Here is a 13,952-nt window from a genome sequence, read left to right as displayed (position 1 = left end):
AGAATAATCGTGTGATAAAATAAGTTTTACCCACTAAAATAATCACTAGTTTTGCATCTCAGCTTATTTGGAACAGAAGATGAACTCATTTGGGAAATGAACATTTGCTTATTTTGGTTTTATTTTGTAATTTCTGCTTAAGTTCTAACTCCTAGTTTTACTGGCAGAATGCACTGCCTGAGTTTATTGTGTGGCTACGGCAGGTGTGCATGTAAAGGAAACTACACCTGATTCTGTTCCTATGGGCTTTGTGCTTGTGAATTAGCAGGGTATTTCAGGTGGGAATTTTCTTAATTTGTCAGTTTGAGAGAGGAGTTAGGAGGTGCAGTTCCAGGTGTGCAGAAGAATGAGTATCAGTGGCCATTATCTGCAGCACAACAAATTCGGTGACCTAAAAATATAGGTTCTTTTGATCACCACCTGAAGAATTGCCATTGAATACCCTGTAATGTTACTTCAGGTGGTTTCTTTTTTGTTTTCTTTTTTGTTCACCGCCCCCCCCCCCCCCCCCCCCCCCCCCCCCCCCCCGCCCCGATGAAGGGTCCCAGGCACTGATATGATAAGCTCTTTGCTGCTTCATTATTAAGTTCACCTGCTGTGTGACTTGGCAGTAGGGTATTTTGGGTCTATCAGTAATTGTCTTGATCCCATAAAATTAAATCCACAGCTCTGAAAATAATGGCACCTGTATGGCAATAACTGTTGTCACAGAAGTTGAATACGTTATTAGAGTAGAATGCAGCTTAAATTTGTAAAAGTTGTTTGCTGGGTCTTGTTGTGGAGCAAGCATTATTGTGGTCTGTACTGTACTTCATTTGTGGAGGCATGCAAAAATCTACTTTGTCTCATTGTGGCACCTTGCATGAACAATCAATTTTTACTTCCACTGACTCTTTTGAAACAATGTTTCTTTTTTTGCTAGTAAATCCAGTAAACCCCAGTGAACTCCAATCTCTTTGCTAAATTCTTTTAAGGTTTCATACAGACTCTGTTTTTGACTGAGTTTTATAAAAGCTGTATTTCATCATGAAGTTCCTTAGTTTGGAATGGTTATGTCTGTCTCAGAATAAAAAAACCAGAAGAAATTATGGAAAACTTTTAATTCAAAGACAAGTTATTCAAGCAAGAAATTAATATGTTTTGATACCTTTGCACTTTGACCCAAGAAGCCTGTTTTATGTCTAAATGTACTGACACATGTTCTCAAGATTTTACTAAAAATAGAGAAATTCTATAAAGTGTCTCAAAATAGAAAAGGGATTTTAATGAGAGATGTCCTGAAATTTGTGTTGTAGTGAAGTTTGAGCTTCTCATTAGCCTGCCATCCATTTTCTTTGATTGCTACGTTTAGAATTTGTTTCCAGGGTGTATTATTTTAATTTAACCATTCTGAGTCTTACTGTTATTCCCAGACACTGTGTTTGCAACCAGTGTTTTCTAATTACTTAAAATCATATGCTAGCTCAGCCTGAATGGGGAAATCTGGGAATTTCCTTGGGTGGTTGGGTACAAAACAGAAGTGCCAAAATTGCAAGTGGGATTGGGTGGGCAAGTTTAATGGCTTGACATTTAGCTTAGAACTTCACTGTCTTGATGGCTTGCTGATTTGCTTGATATTGATACTTTTATTGTTAAAGGTGTTGGAATAAAATTTGCTGGAATGGCTTTGTGTCTATACAGATGGAAAACTATCTGTATTATGTTAGCTGGATTGCTTTTTATTAATCTTTTTAAGATGTGTCTGTCAACATGTTTATTGCTTTTAATTATTGTAATAAAATATTAATATGAGATGGAGCCTGATTTAGGACATGTGTTTTACTGTGTGCTTTCTGAGTAGCAATGATTTGTGGAAATATTCTGGATTTCTAAAACTACGCTCATCACCTGATATCTACCGTGCTGCAAATACTTTTTTTCTCACTAGGTGCATATGACTGATCACAATGAGAGTAGTGGCCATTAACAGGGCAAATTTCTGCCTTTCCTGAATCAATGCAATGTCCCCACTGGAGTTAGCAAATCCTTGACTATGCACTGAGCTTCACTGTACATAAATAAAGTATATTGCAGAAGTAGGATCTAATGGGTTTCTCTTGATTTCCTGGCCAGCCATAGATCCCATTGGACTGGAATACAATTAGTAATTTGCAGGATGAGGCCTCTGTTAGTTTTTTAAACTGTTTAGGTTCACAGCTTATTTTAATATACAAAAATAAAATTTGTTCTAAAATTTTAATTTTAATGTTGTGATTTTTTTGTCATCATTATATAATACCATATATTTGTTGATATAAACCAAGCTCCCCACCTCTCTGTCTCCATTTAGCTAATATTTGGCTGTATTTTTTTATACATTGTTGCCAATTCAACCACAACTTTACAGTGAAACTCTGTCTTCAATATTCATTGACTATTGGAGATTCTATGACAAATCTCTGTGTTATTTAGTACACCCCTATGCTTAAATGGAACTTTTGCTTTGAAAGCGTAAGTAAAGGCTTCATTGTAACTCACTGGCTTCTTGGCTTTTGTGTAATTTGTAACAGACGTTTACTCAGATAAGCTACTAATTGTATAACTCTGTTTTTAAATTTGGATTTCCTAATGTAGAACTTGCTTCTAAATGTTTTGGAAAGTATCATATGTATTTTGGAATATGTTTGTAGCCTTCCTTCAAGGATTTTTTTTTTTCCACCCATTTTGGTATTTTATAGCTACACCAAATAACAGGTAGTTACTCATGTGCAAAGCTGACTGCAATATTTACTTGTGGCTAGGCTGTCAAGAGGAGGTCAAAGTGTCAGATATTTAAATAATTTTCTTGTACGTATTCTTCCGGTTGACCATATTAATTTATCTGGCTTCTCACAAATGCTAAAGCCCCTTTAAAAAGAAGACCCCAAGCCAGTAAAGAAAGAAAAGTATATTAATCAAATTAAAATAATTTTAACTGTAATCCTTACCTCAGATAGAACAACAGAGACAACAGTAAGTCTCTTCTGTTACCTTGGATTTAAAAAACTGGGGCGAGAGAGATGAAGACAAAGTAATAGCCTGTTTGCTTACTGAGTATTCTAAAGAGGAAAAATGAAAAGCATAGAGAGTTCTTTTGCCTTCTGAACTGAGCATATTCATACAATGATGTCTCTGCGTAGCTGAAATGATAGTTACTTTATCCCCGAATATTTTCTTAATAACATCATCATCACTGATTCTTAAAATAAATGTTGCAGCATGACTCTCTGTGATAATAATCCACTGCCACTTTGGTTTGTGGAGGTAAGACACAGCTTTGATATATGTGAAGTCTCAAAAGAACGTTCTGAATTTAAACAGTACATGCATTTGGCTCTTACAGTGCTTGAATTGATTGCATTTTAGCCTGTAACCTGTGTTGCACTTGTAGATGATACTGCATCATGGCAAATTCCAATTTAGAAAGGTGCAGTAGAGCTGTTAATGATAATTCCCTTGTGGAAATAACATAGAAGAAAACAAAACCATACAACTTCCCTTACAGCCTTGCATATTTCCTTAGTCTGGCTGTTGTAGTTTCCAGAGGGACAGATTGCAATAGTAATTACTTGTGATGATCAATAATTTCATGTTCATCAAGTGAGGCAATAGAATTTGAGGAGGTAGCTGAGTGTCTCCAGATAAAGCATGGGTCATCATGCTGCAGTGTCTTTCATCTCTGCTGTCTTCTCAGAGCAAGTTCATGTTGAGCTTCTCTTGAAAGTTGAGTATTTGGTTTCTGGTGAATTGATGCTTTGTTGTCATCGTGGTGGGCCTATGCCACAGGTTTAAAAACTGGTCACGGTTAGCGCTAGCCGAGGCGTTCTTATATGGGTCAGATAATTGTGGCCTGAGGTACTAAGTCCCAATGTGTGCTCTCACGTACCCATTGCAGCGCTGTGGGAACACCACAGCATTTAGAAGTGCTCCCTTGCAGGAGTGACATGGTTATTCTTTCTGGTGACAGAGTGTTTGATAAAGATCACTTTCTGACATGGATATCTTTGCCCACATTCCATAAAGCTTTAGTCACCTGTCAAAAGCTGTGTGCACAATGGTTGCTGAATGAGGTTGTCTGCACAAGGAATCGGGCTGCTAATCATGGTTTCGTTACTTTGTAAACTACTTTAAGAAAACTACATTGAGGGGAGAAAAGTTTACTCTCAGAATAAGGGATATTCAGGATTTTATTAACTGATTTTATCACTTACGTTGTCTTACTTGTTTTAGGGGTTTGCTTTGCTGGTGTCTTGGCATTTGTATGTGACTGCATGCCATGTGTGCAAGGTAAACAAAGGAGCCTGTAAGGAAAAAAATATTTGACTTTAAATGCTTACATGTTCTATGTGAGCTAGAATATCTGATGGAGACTTCTTAAAACCACAAAAAAATAATCTGTTAGATGTTGTTACAGATTTAGTAATTCAGTTGTATTTCCTTCTCTAAAATGAGTGAATGTGGGAAAAGGTGAAATAGGGTAGTAATAAATGCCCTGTTGCAATAGGTATGACCTAAAGCAGTAACCGTAGCATTTCTCAGCTCTCTAATTTTTTCTGCTTTATATATGTTAAAATCCTGCTTTATGAATATCTAATGTTGTTTAAAAATTGTTGGAAGGGGTCAGATCACTTACCTACCTTGCAAAGTTATTCCATCAGAATGATCGCCAGAAGAGACCTGTGAGTTTGTGTTCTGTTTTGGCTTGTACTGGTTACAGAATGGCTTTTTTGAAACCAAGTATAAAAGCTTTGATTATGGGTTAATTTACTGTGGAGTACTTAATAATCTTGAGAATTCATAATCCCTGTGTCCATTTCAGAATAATTACATTTCTGATGTTCACCTTTTTACATGTTTCATCTTTTATCAAATTTTACATAGAAAACTTGCTCTGAAGTGCTATGGATGAAATGTAAAGAGATTCTGTATTCCATAAATGCTAAACTGCTCTCTTTAAACTTGATTTGTGCTAAAATTGAAGGTACTTCAAATTTACCAGAAGCTGAACCCAGTGTGATGGAACTAGGTGAGAATAAGACTAGTTGGCTAAAGTTTCAGCTGTGGTGAAACTTTGTTTCGCATTAAGCATGTTATGGACAATTATGTTTTTCTTGGCTGTTTTCAAAAAAGAAAAACAAATTGTCAGTCACATTTTCTGTTCTCCATTTTAGAATATGGCTTAAACCTATGAGAGTCTTCCGTCCCAATGGTGTTAGGCGCTCCAAAAAAATATACTAACAACTCAAAAGAAAGTTTCTTGGAAATTCATACTAATTTCTTGCCCTTTATTGTTTGAAGTTTTCTTCAACTTCCTAGCCAGCTAATAAGAAGGCATTTTGTATTTTTGGAAATGTACTTGTATTTTTTTGTATTATTGGAATAAGCCTGGGAGAGTGAAGTTCATTATTGCCCCAAGGAACTTGCCTGAATATACAAGAATGAGTATGTTGCAAGCCTTTTTCAAGAGGGATTGGTAATTTTGAAGTTATTGCTGGATGTTAAACAATGCCCTGAAAATATTGTGAAGTAAGCACTAATAATGGAGAAATCTGATTGTTTTTAAAACCATTAATTTGAAGTTTTCAAATGCTTGACAGCTTGTAAGGTCTGCTTAGCAATGAAATAAGCATGGAGAGAAATCTTTCTGCTTGAACACTTGAGGCTGAAAACATGAGAAATGTTCTATGCTTGGAAATTATCGCAGTCAGATGCTGGTAATAGCATTGAGGGGTGAACTTCTCAAGATTATAAAAATATTTTTGGATTTCAGCTCTACATTTACAGCTGTGAATATGAAATTTACTAAAAGTTTTAAATATTATCTTGATTTAGAGAATAGTTTTCTCATTTTCCTTTTACAACATGCTTTCATTAATAACTTAACTGACCTCTGCTTTGCTATAGGTAAGTGTATTGGTATTGGAACACAGCAAGAATTTGGTCAGAAAAATTTAAATTAAAAAAAATGTAAATGAAGAGCAAGTTCTGATTAGTTGTAAAAATATATATTTAATTATTGTACTTTTAACCCATTCCAGTACCTGTTAAATTTTTCCTGTATCAGCCACTTTCCTTTCTTCCATTGCTTTTAGAAAGTTTAAAAAACTTATTTTTAGGTTTTTTTTTCTTTGAAAGTTTTGTAATATTAAAGAGGGAGAAAGAAAAATCTTAAATAGGCACTGATGGTCCTTGCAATATAGACTGATTTTTTACTTGACGGTTTCCAGTTCTAAACTTTTTGCATCTAACTTACACTTGGCACTGCCAGTTGCAATGTGTTTTTCCACCTACCCTGTGAAATAGTAAAACAGGGAGATTTCCTTTTTTTTTTTCTTTTTTTTCTTACATCTGTTTAGAAAGATGATAAAACGTAACTAGGCAAATTGAACAACTACTGTAAGAGTTAAGATACAGTTGGGAAATCATGGAGAAACCATGAAGAGTCTAAAGAGACTAGGATTTCAGTTTGCAAAGGGTATGGATTCTTTATTTTGCTCAACTGTTACAAAATACAATTGAGATAATATTCATGTGAAAAGAAAATAATTAGATATGTGAAAGTTTTTAGAACTTATTCATCCTTAAATTCTGCAAGTGTTTGAATGAAGAGCCACAGAACACTTCTAAAATTTATAGCTGATGTCCTGGCAGATGTTTAGAATAATGTTGCTCTGTGAGGAAAGATTTCTTTTTTTCCCCTCATTTTAAGTATTTACTGTGGAACTATGTATTGTCAAAGTATCTTTAGTCTCTTCCAGCTGCTTTATTGCTTTGGCTTTCGGTTCTCAGCGTATCTCAAAGGGTGCTGTTTTGACAACCTTTTTTCTGTCTGTTTTTTTTTTTTTTTCTGGCTTTTTTAAAACTACAATGTCTGTGTGTGCCTACATTATTGTATGGTAATTTGTATTGTGTTATCCTGGATCTTCCAGATTTCAGAAAGCTATATTAGGTCACCTCTTCATCTATTAAGAGTATAGTTAGTACTTAGAAATGCTTTTTTTTCTCCTCTGTTTCTCTGCAAGTGTAAAGTAGAACTTGTATATATGCAGTCACATAAAGATTTAATTGCTGTATGTTTTAGTAACCTGCAACACTCCAAGACTGCACCTCTCCTTCAGAAACGTAGACCTCTCACTGGTATAATATTTGTCTTGTATTATTGTGCGTTAGAACTGTAGAATTTTGTACCAAGGATAAACTATTTTAACGGTTGTACTTTTAAGGGATTTTTGTGAAGCTGCTTTCAAAATAGCTTATAGGCTTGGTACATTAGGTATTGTCTGGGAGTACTGGGATGTTTGTGTTACATCTATAGCCTAAGAAAAGGTAAGCATCTCCTTTGTTGTAAATGGTTGTAAAATGGAAAGAAGGCAAATTCTGAAATTAACGATCCTTAAGGTAGAAGGTCATGTCATTTAGTTCTCTTTATGTGATTTATGCCTCTGAGGTATACAGTATAGTGTAAATTGACATATAGCACAGAGTGAGAGACCACCTAGGAACTCATTAATGACTCAGTCTAGGTGTCCTTTACCCTTGTTGTGTAAGTGGGTTTCAGGTAGCTGTCACGCAAGTGTGACTGTATTTGCCTGCTGCTTCAGCAAAATTGATATTGCCTGATCATTATCCATAACAGGATACAATGATCTTGCCTTTAATCCAAATTCCAGGAATTATGGATTTGTCCATTGCACTATCCCACCCAGTAATGATGTTATAGGAAGCATACTGACGAATTTAACACACTGATGACATTAACCTTAGCATATTTTTCTTCCCAAAATTCTCAAATGTATATTGGACAGGAAAGGTGATTAGACATTTGAAGGATTCTGTTGGACTGAGGAGAACTTTACTGTTGTTGCTTGTTTCCTCAGAAAGATGAAGCTGTATAGTGCATACAATTACTGGTTACAGTGGATAGATGCAAGTGATGTAGGGTACTATGTAGTGTTGTGTTTGTCATGTAGCTTTGTCATCCATAACCATTCAAAAGTGACTGCAGTATGGAACTCCACCTTGCTTAAAACACGAGGCATGAAGAACATCAGGGCTTTGGACTGAGCAAAATGAATGCGGGCAAGATTACATCAGGTGACATGTCTGTGACTATTACTCTCCTCTAACCGAAGTATGTCATGTTGGTTTTCACTATTTGGGATTAATTTCTCACTTCTCCTTTGCATAGTTAGCTGGGCTTTTTTACTTTTTGTTTTGTTACTTGGCTCTGATTTATGTAGTGTTTGGACTCATGAGTGTCCTGTGGGTTCTCTATTTTATTTGGAAACATTACATTTTAAAATCTAAAACAAAAGCTATCAACACGTTTTGTTTGAAATGTTTCTTATTTATAGTTCCCTAAAATTCTGTTTTCTTTATCTTCCCAGTCACATGGGAGCTTGGAGGGAACACACACACATGTCTAATGCCAGTGTGGGAGATTAAAAATAGTTTTCCTCTGTGAAATGCTAACAGCTGGTTGGCTTTGTTTCCCGGCTGAAGATGCATCGTATAGTATTTTCGTTTTCCTGCTGTTGCCAAATGTTAATGGATCAAGCTCTGCAAGTTTTAATTTGTAAATTCTGTTGTAATACTAATTACACTTTAACTGCATTTCTTGAGGCTTTTCACAACTCCAGTCAAGCACTGTTATGCTATTTTGCAGATAAATAAACAGAAGGAGAAAGTGGTTGAGAGGTGCTTTGTGTTGATTTAAATGACAATGGAGATAATCAGTGCTGCTGTAAGCCAATTATTATTATTCAGGCAACATGAAGATGTAGTAGCAATTCATGAGAACAGGTCTTGCAAATTGTGCTCCCTCAGGATAAACCCCTAACCTTTGTTTCTTACCTTTAGTTGAAGTAATTAATTGCAAATCCTGTGGAAAATCTCTTGTCATACTGAAATTATACCAATTGCATATTGAAATCACGGCCATCTTCATTTTTCACCAGTGATGGAAAATGTCTAAACATTCTATTTCAAGAAGGAAGGCATTTATAGCAATATTTTTCAAGATACCAATTTTTGTAATGCTGAGTGGACAATATTATATACAATTACAAGTTATTTCTAAACTGAGTAGGATATCATACAATAGCTCTTCTGTTTTTCCCCGTCTTGAATTACTCAGCAAAATTATCTTACCATCTTAGAAGGGAATCTTCCATTTTATTTTGAAAGTTCTTTCATAATGTCTGGCAGTTGATGTGGTATTGCCTTCATATATATGATCCACAATGTTTACATTGTGGCATAAAAGCTGAAGCAACTAGTGCAAAACATGGAGAGACCCGAAAGTTAATAAAATAATAGATGGCAGTTATGTTTGTATGGTAATAATTATGTACTGCATTTTTAACTGCATAAATCAAGTGTACTGTTTTTGATTAATACTGTAGGCTTGCTGATCATATAGGGATTAGTGTCTTGTGTGGTATTAACCTGGAAGTTAGTTTGTTATCAGGTATTATGTGATATGATGGGGATCAGTTTCAGGAATGCCTGAAGAATCTGCTCTAAACAGAATCCTTTCTATGTTGATTGTACTAGAGAGATAAATACTGTTGCTTTATGGACTTGAAATTGCCTTGGGTATGCAAAAGAAAAATGTAGATAAATGATAACTCATTTAATACTCTGTGGTTTGTGTTTATGGAATTGTGGAATTCCTCAGGATCTTCTAAAGGAAAACAAGAGTGTGCCAAAGGTAATTTCAGTGTTGAGTGTTCATGGATGGTAAAATTATACTTAACAGACGTTTGTAATTTTTGCAGGTAATAGCTTTAGCAGATGCAGCAGAAGAAAACCAAGCCAACATGTTCCGGGCATTCACAAAGTTGAAAAGTGCCACCCATCTGGTTATTATGCTGATTAGTCTGTGGCAGAAGCTCAGTGCTGATCAAGTTGCTATTCTGGAAGCTACGTTTTTGCCATTAGCAGAAGATACGCAAGAGCTGGTAAGAACCTGCAAGAGCTGCTTGAAAAATACTTGTTGACAGAGCTTTAAGTGCTTACATTTACATATTTCCCCATGTACTTTGTTGAAGACTGTCCTCTGAAGTGATTTAATAACCTTATTCATAGAATCACTTAGGTTGGAAAAGACCTTTAGGATCCTAGAACCCACAGATAACCTAATGCTATTATAACAGTCCTATTCTCCAGGGCTGATCAGACTGTTGAAGTAGGGGAAAGAAAAATTTAACCAATTAACCCAATTTAACCACTCCATTCCAGAAATGATGCAACTCTGCCAGCAGTGCTGGATCTCCCTTTTACTGAAATGTCCTTGGCATAAACCTTGTTTATGATGTTTGATGCAAATTACATTGATTTCATGGGAAAGTGGGGAAGTAGAAGTAGGTTATGGAGTGCTTCATTGGAAGGTATGGGTGATACCATTTAATTTCTACTTAATCCTTCCTTACCAAGCCAATTTGGAGTTCTCACATAAGTTTAGCTGGTTTTAGCTTCTTTCCAGTTGTTAGCACAAACAGAATAGCCCCATTTTTTTTGAAGACTCTAATATAAATGCTACCTAATATACATACATGTGTACTCACACGCACACATTCCAATAGAACTATAAAATGTGGACATGTACACACAGTAATACAGTATATTTGATCTATTAAGCATTTGCCGTGATTTGTCTTCAGTGTTTGCAAATTGGTTTTGTAATGGATGAAAGTTATATGAAGAAAATACTGTGAATAGATAATGTACTTGTGTTCTCCAAACCATGTTCTAGATAGTCCTTTATTGTGTAGATATCTTGAAAATTCTGCTCTGATTTAGTGAGTGCGACTATGTGAGACTGTGTACAAAATTTGGAGAGTGGTCTGTAAATATAGTGCTGTATTCTATCCTCACCTGAGGTCCCCACCTAAACACTGCTTTAGTTGAATTAAGGAATGTTCTAAAACAACTAGAGTCAATCTCCAGTTAGTTTAAAGTCCAGCTGCCTTACTGGGTTCTGGAACAAAATACTTAAAGATAGCACGCCACAGTTAGAAGAAAAATGAACTGACATTAATATATCTCAATGGTTTCTTTCAGGTATCTGAACTATGAAGTATACTGCAATAAATTACTTCTATAGAATAAAAAATAAGAATTATCTAAGTACATATTAATTTTATTCTTTACACTCTGCTCAGGGTTTTTTTGCAATATATGGTGAATCCAGATTTTGGTACATATCTAGAATACTTAGAATGGTTTGTGGCTTTTTTAGAAGCTTGTACTGGGTTTCAAGTGAATCTAGGATCATCTGCAATTTCTACCTGGTCTGGGGAAAAGCATTTTGGCATTTTGTATGATGTTGACCGATAGCAGGCAAAGCAAAACAATTTTGCTGAGATTTGGTTTGGATTTTGTCCTCATTTAAACTTGAAAAATGAAGTTGCACAACTGAGGAGTGTGCATTCCCATGAATAGAATTGAAAGAAAGTTCATGTGAATCTCATAAAAGCCCAACCAACCGTTTTTTGCATGACTCGCTTTTATTTTGCTGTTAGGAATTGCACTGCTTTGACACGTGCTTTGATAAAACATGGTGAAATCTGTTGCGTATCATATAATACAGGATATCACTTCAGTATATATCTCGATGTGGTTTTGATACAGTAGTTAACATTATTCCATGTTAAGCTATAAGACCTCACATAAATATTGTCAGGATAAACATCCTGCAGAGCAGCCGGGATGAAAAATGTAAACCAACAATAACTGGAGGTGGAAATGGAAATGAAACCTTTTCAAAATACTAAAATACTGAAATACGTGCCATATTGAAGTTCTTATGGTACCACAAAAATTTGAATGTAATTTAAGGAGAAGTTTAGGCAAGGAAGGGGGGAAATCTTCTGACATACCAATGATATTTACAGACAGAAGCTCCTAGCTAGGCTTCAGGTTTCCTTGCAAGCAGTTGAGTAGAACGCTGGTGAAAGAAAGTACTCCAAAGAATTTTTATTTACTCTTCAAACAATTCTGCACAATGGTTTGTTGTAATTTTATTTGGAGAGAATGTGCTAGAAGACAGTTTAGATGCAGTCTACATGTCCAGAACATTTTCTGCCTTGTGAGCATTAAACTATGGAAGTGTTTTTTTAATAAAAAGGAAATGTTTAGAATATACTGTTACCATAAAAAGAAATGCTTCTCTGACCATAACATTAACATTATTCTCATGCATGCCATTCCGTTTAGAACAGATCGCATCTTGTTTTCTAGACCTGGCAATCACTTCAGTTAGATATTTAACAATTATCGAAGTGGTATTTTGTGTTCCCATTGTCACCAGTTTTTCTCAGACTACTAAATGGTTTCTGTTTCTGCAAACTTTTGTCTAAGAATATGTAAAATTTGGTTTTTCCTGTCTACAAAGATATAGCAGAATTAATACTGTTAACTTCCATATTTTTTGCGAATAACAGATATTTGGCATTATTTTTTATTTCCTGCAGTAAATTTCTAACCAGCACCTAAATAGTATTGTTTTGATTAAAGCGACTAAAAGGTTGCTCTTGTTTAGTATTGAAAACACAAGGGCATTCCCTTTTTCCATGATTCTTTCATGAATTCTGCACAGCAGAAATGGAATGAGATCTCTCAAGTCTCAGCTTTTGACCAGTGAGATAAATGAGCTAACCCTTCTGCTAACGAAAGCATTAAGAAAGTCCAATGTACTTTGTTACTGTGGGATGAAAATGAAGCCCATATTCAAATTAGAGAAGTATATATTGTCAGTATTTCAGAGCATAATGTTACAGCTCCATGCAAACAATACCTTAAAACCTATACTGGTTTTGAGTCCTATGTTTTGCCATCTGTTGAAATATATGGTAGAAAACTATTTTAGAATGCTTTTGGAGACAAAAGAATGCATGAATGCTTTAATAGTATTGAGATGTATCTGAGTTTTTATTATGCAATTCACTTGTTTCAGGAGAGCTGAAAGTTCTGCAAGACTAGCACACTTGTTACTGGCTTATAACAGGGAGTGACAATAATTTGAGGTACTATAAAGTCTGGAAAATGAAAAAAGCAAGGAACATTGTAAGGGATGATTTTCAGTGATTATACTTTACAAAACCGAGTTAATGCTGAGATGGTGATAAAGCATATGTTTACAATAGGAAATCCTTTTGGGAAAAGAGAGAATTTGTCTGGGCTAATTTAAAGGGTTCAAAGCATTTATGCTTCACGGGATAGTTTTGATACAAAGGTTGCATGGCTTCTGGATTGACTGGTGTCTCATATGGTTGTTAAGCTATTAATGCTTTCTTTGTTGAAGATATCACAAAGAGAAAAAATGTCTGTCAATACTGACTTTCTAATTTTAGGACTGATAGAGGGCCCTTGGCAGTATCACTATCGATAGTAACTTTATTGAAGAATAAGTAATTTCATAGTTCTCATGATATGACCAAATGATGTATGGGTGCTTCACTGCTCATAATAATCCCTTTCTTTTTATAGTCAAATTTGTGATACTATAGTTACTAGTAACAGCTATAAACTGGCATCGTGCAAGTACATTTTCATCTCCTTCATTTGTGTTTGGAATCACAACAATTAAGTAAATGTCTGTATTCGATCTGAATTTCTTACTGAAGTTGTCATTTGGAAGAATAAAATGCCTGAGGGTGAAATGCATAGTTTTAAGTGATTCTGATGTGGTGTAATTAACTGAAGTTAGTGAGTATAAATTTACTACTTTACAGTGTTGATTAGATAAAGTAGAAAAATATACTTTAAGGCAACGATGAAAAAGAGGTGGTTTCAGAAGAATATCATGAAGTGCCTAGTAAGAGTCAGGAGTTACTATCAAAAGTGTCTGTGCTTTCTGTAAGAACATGATCTGAATGTAAATCACCAGAAAAAGAAAAGATCAGTCACTTGGGAAAAACTAGGTAGTCTTT

The 13,952-nt window shown here is 35.2% G+C and overlaps 1 protein-coding gene across 5 annotated transcripts in view; it reads left to right on the top strand.

Moving 5' to 3' along the window:
* BBS9 (Bardet-Biedl syndrome 9) overlaps window positions 1-13,952 on the top strand; it is a 311,231-nt gene that overhangs the window by 124,984 nt on the left and 172,295 nt on the right. For all 5 annotated transcript variants that reach the window (XM_056334745.1, XM_056334743.1, XM_056334742.1 and 2 more), the window contains one exon: window positions 9,798-9,980. In XM_056334745.1, coding sequence (XP_056190720.1) covers window positions 9,798-9,980 — 183 coding nt within the window. The remainder of the gene's footprint in view (window positions 1-9,797; window positions 9,981-13,952) is intronic.

The sequence above is a fragment of the Falco biarmicus genome, chromosome 4, assembly GCF_023638135.1.
Source record: "Falco biarmicus isolate bFalBia1 chromosome 4, bFalBia1.pri, whole genome shotgun sequence".
NCBI lineage: Eukaryota > Metazoa > Chordata > Aves > Falconiformes > Falconidae > Falco > Falco biarmicus.
This window is presented reverse-complemented; position numbering and strand designations above follow the sequence as displayed.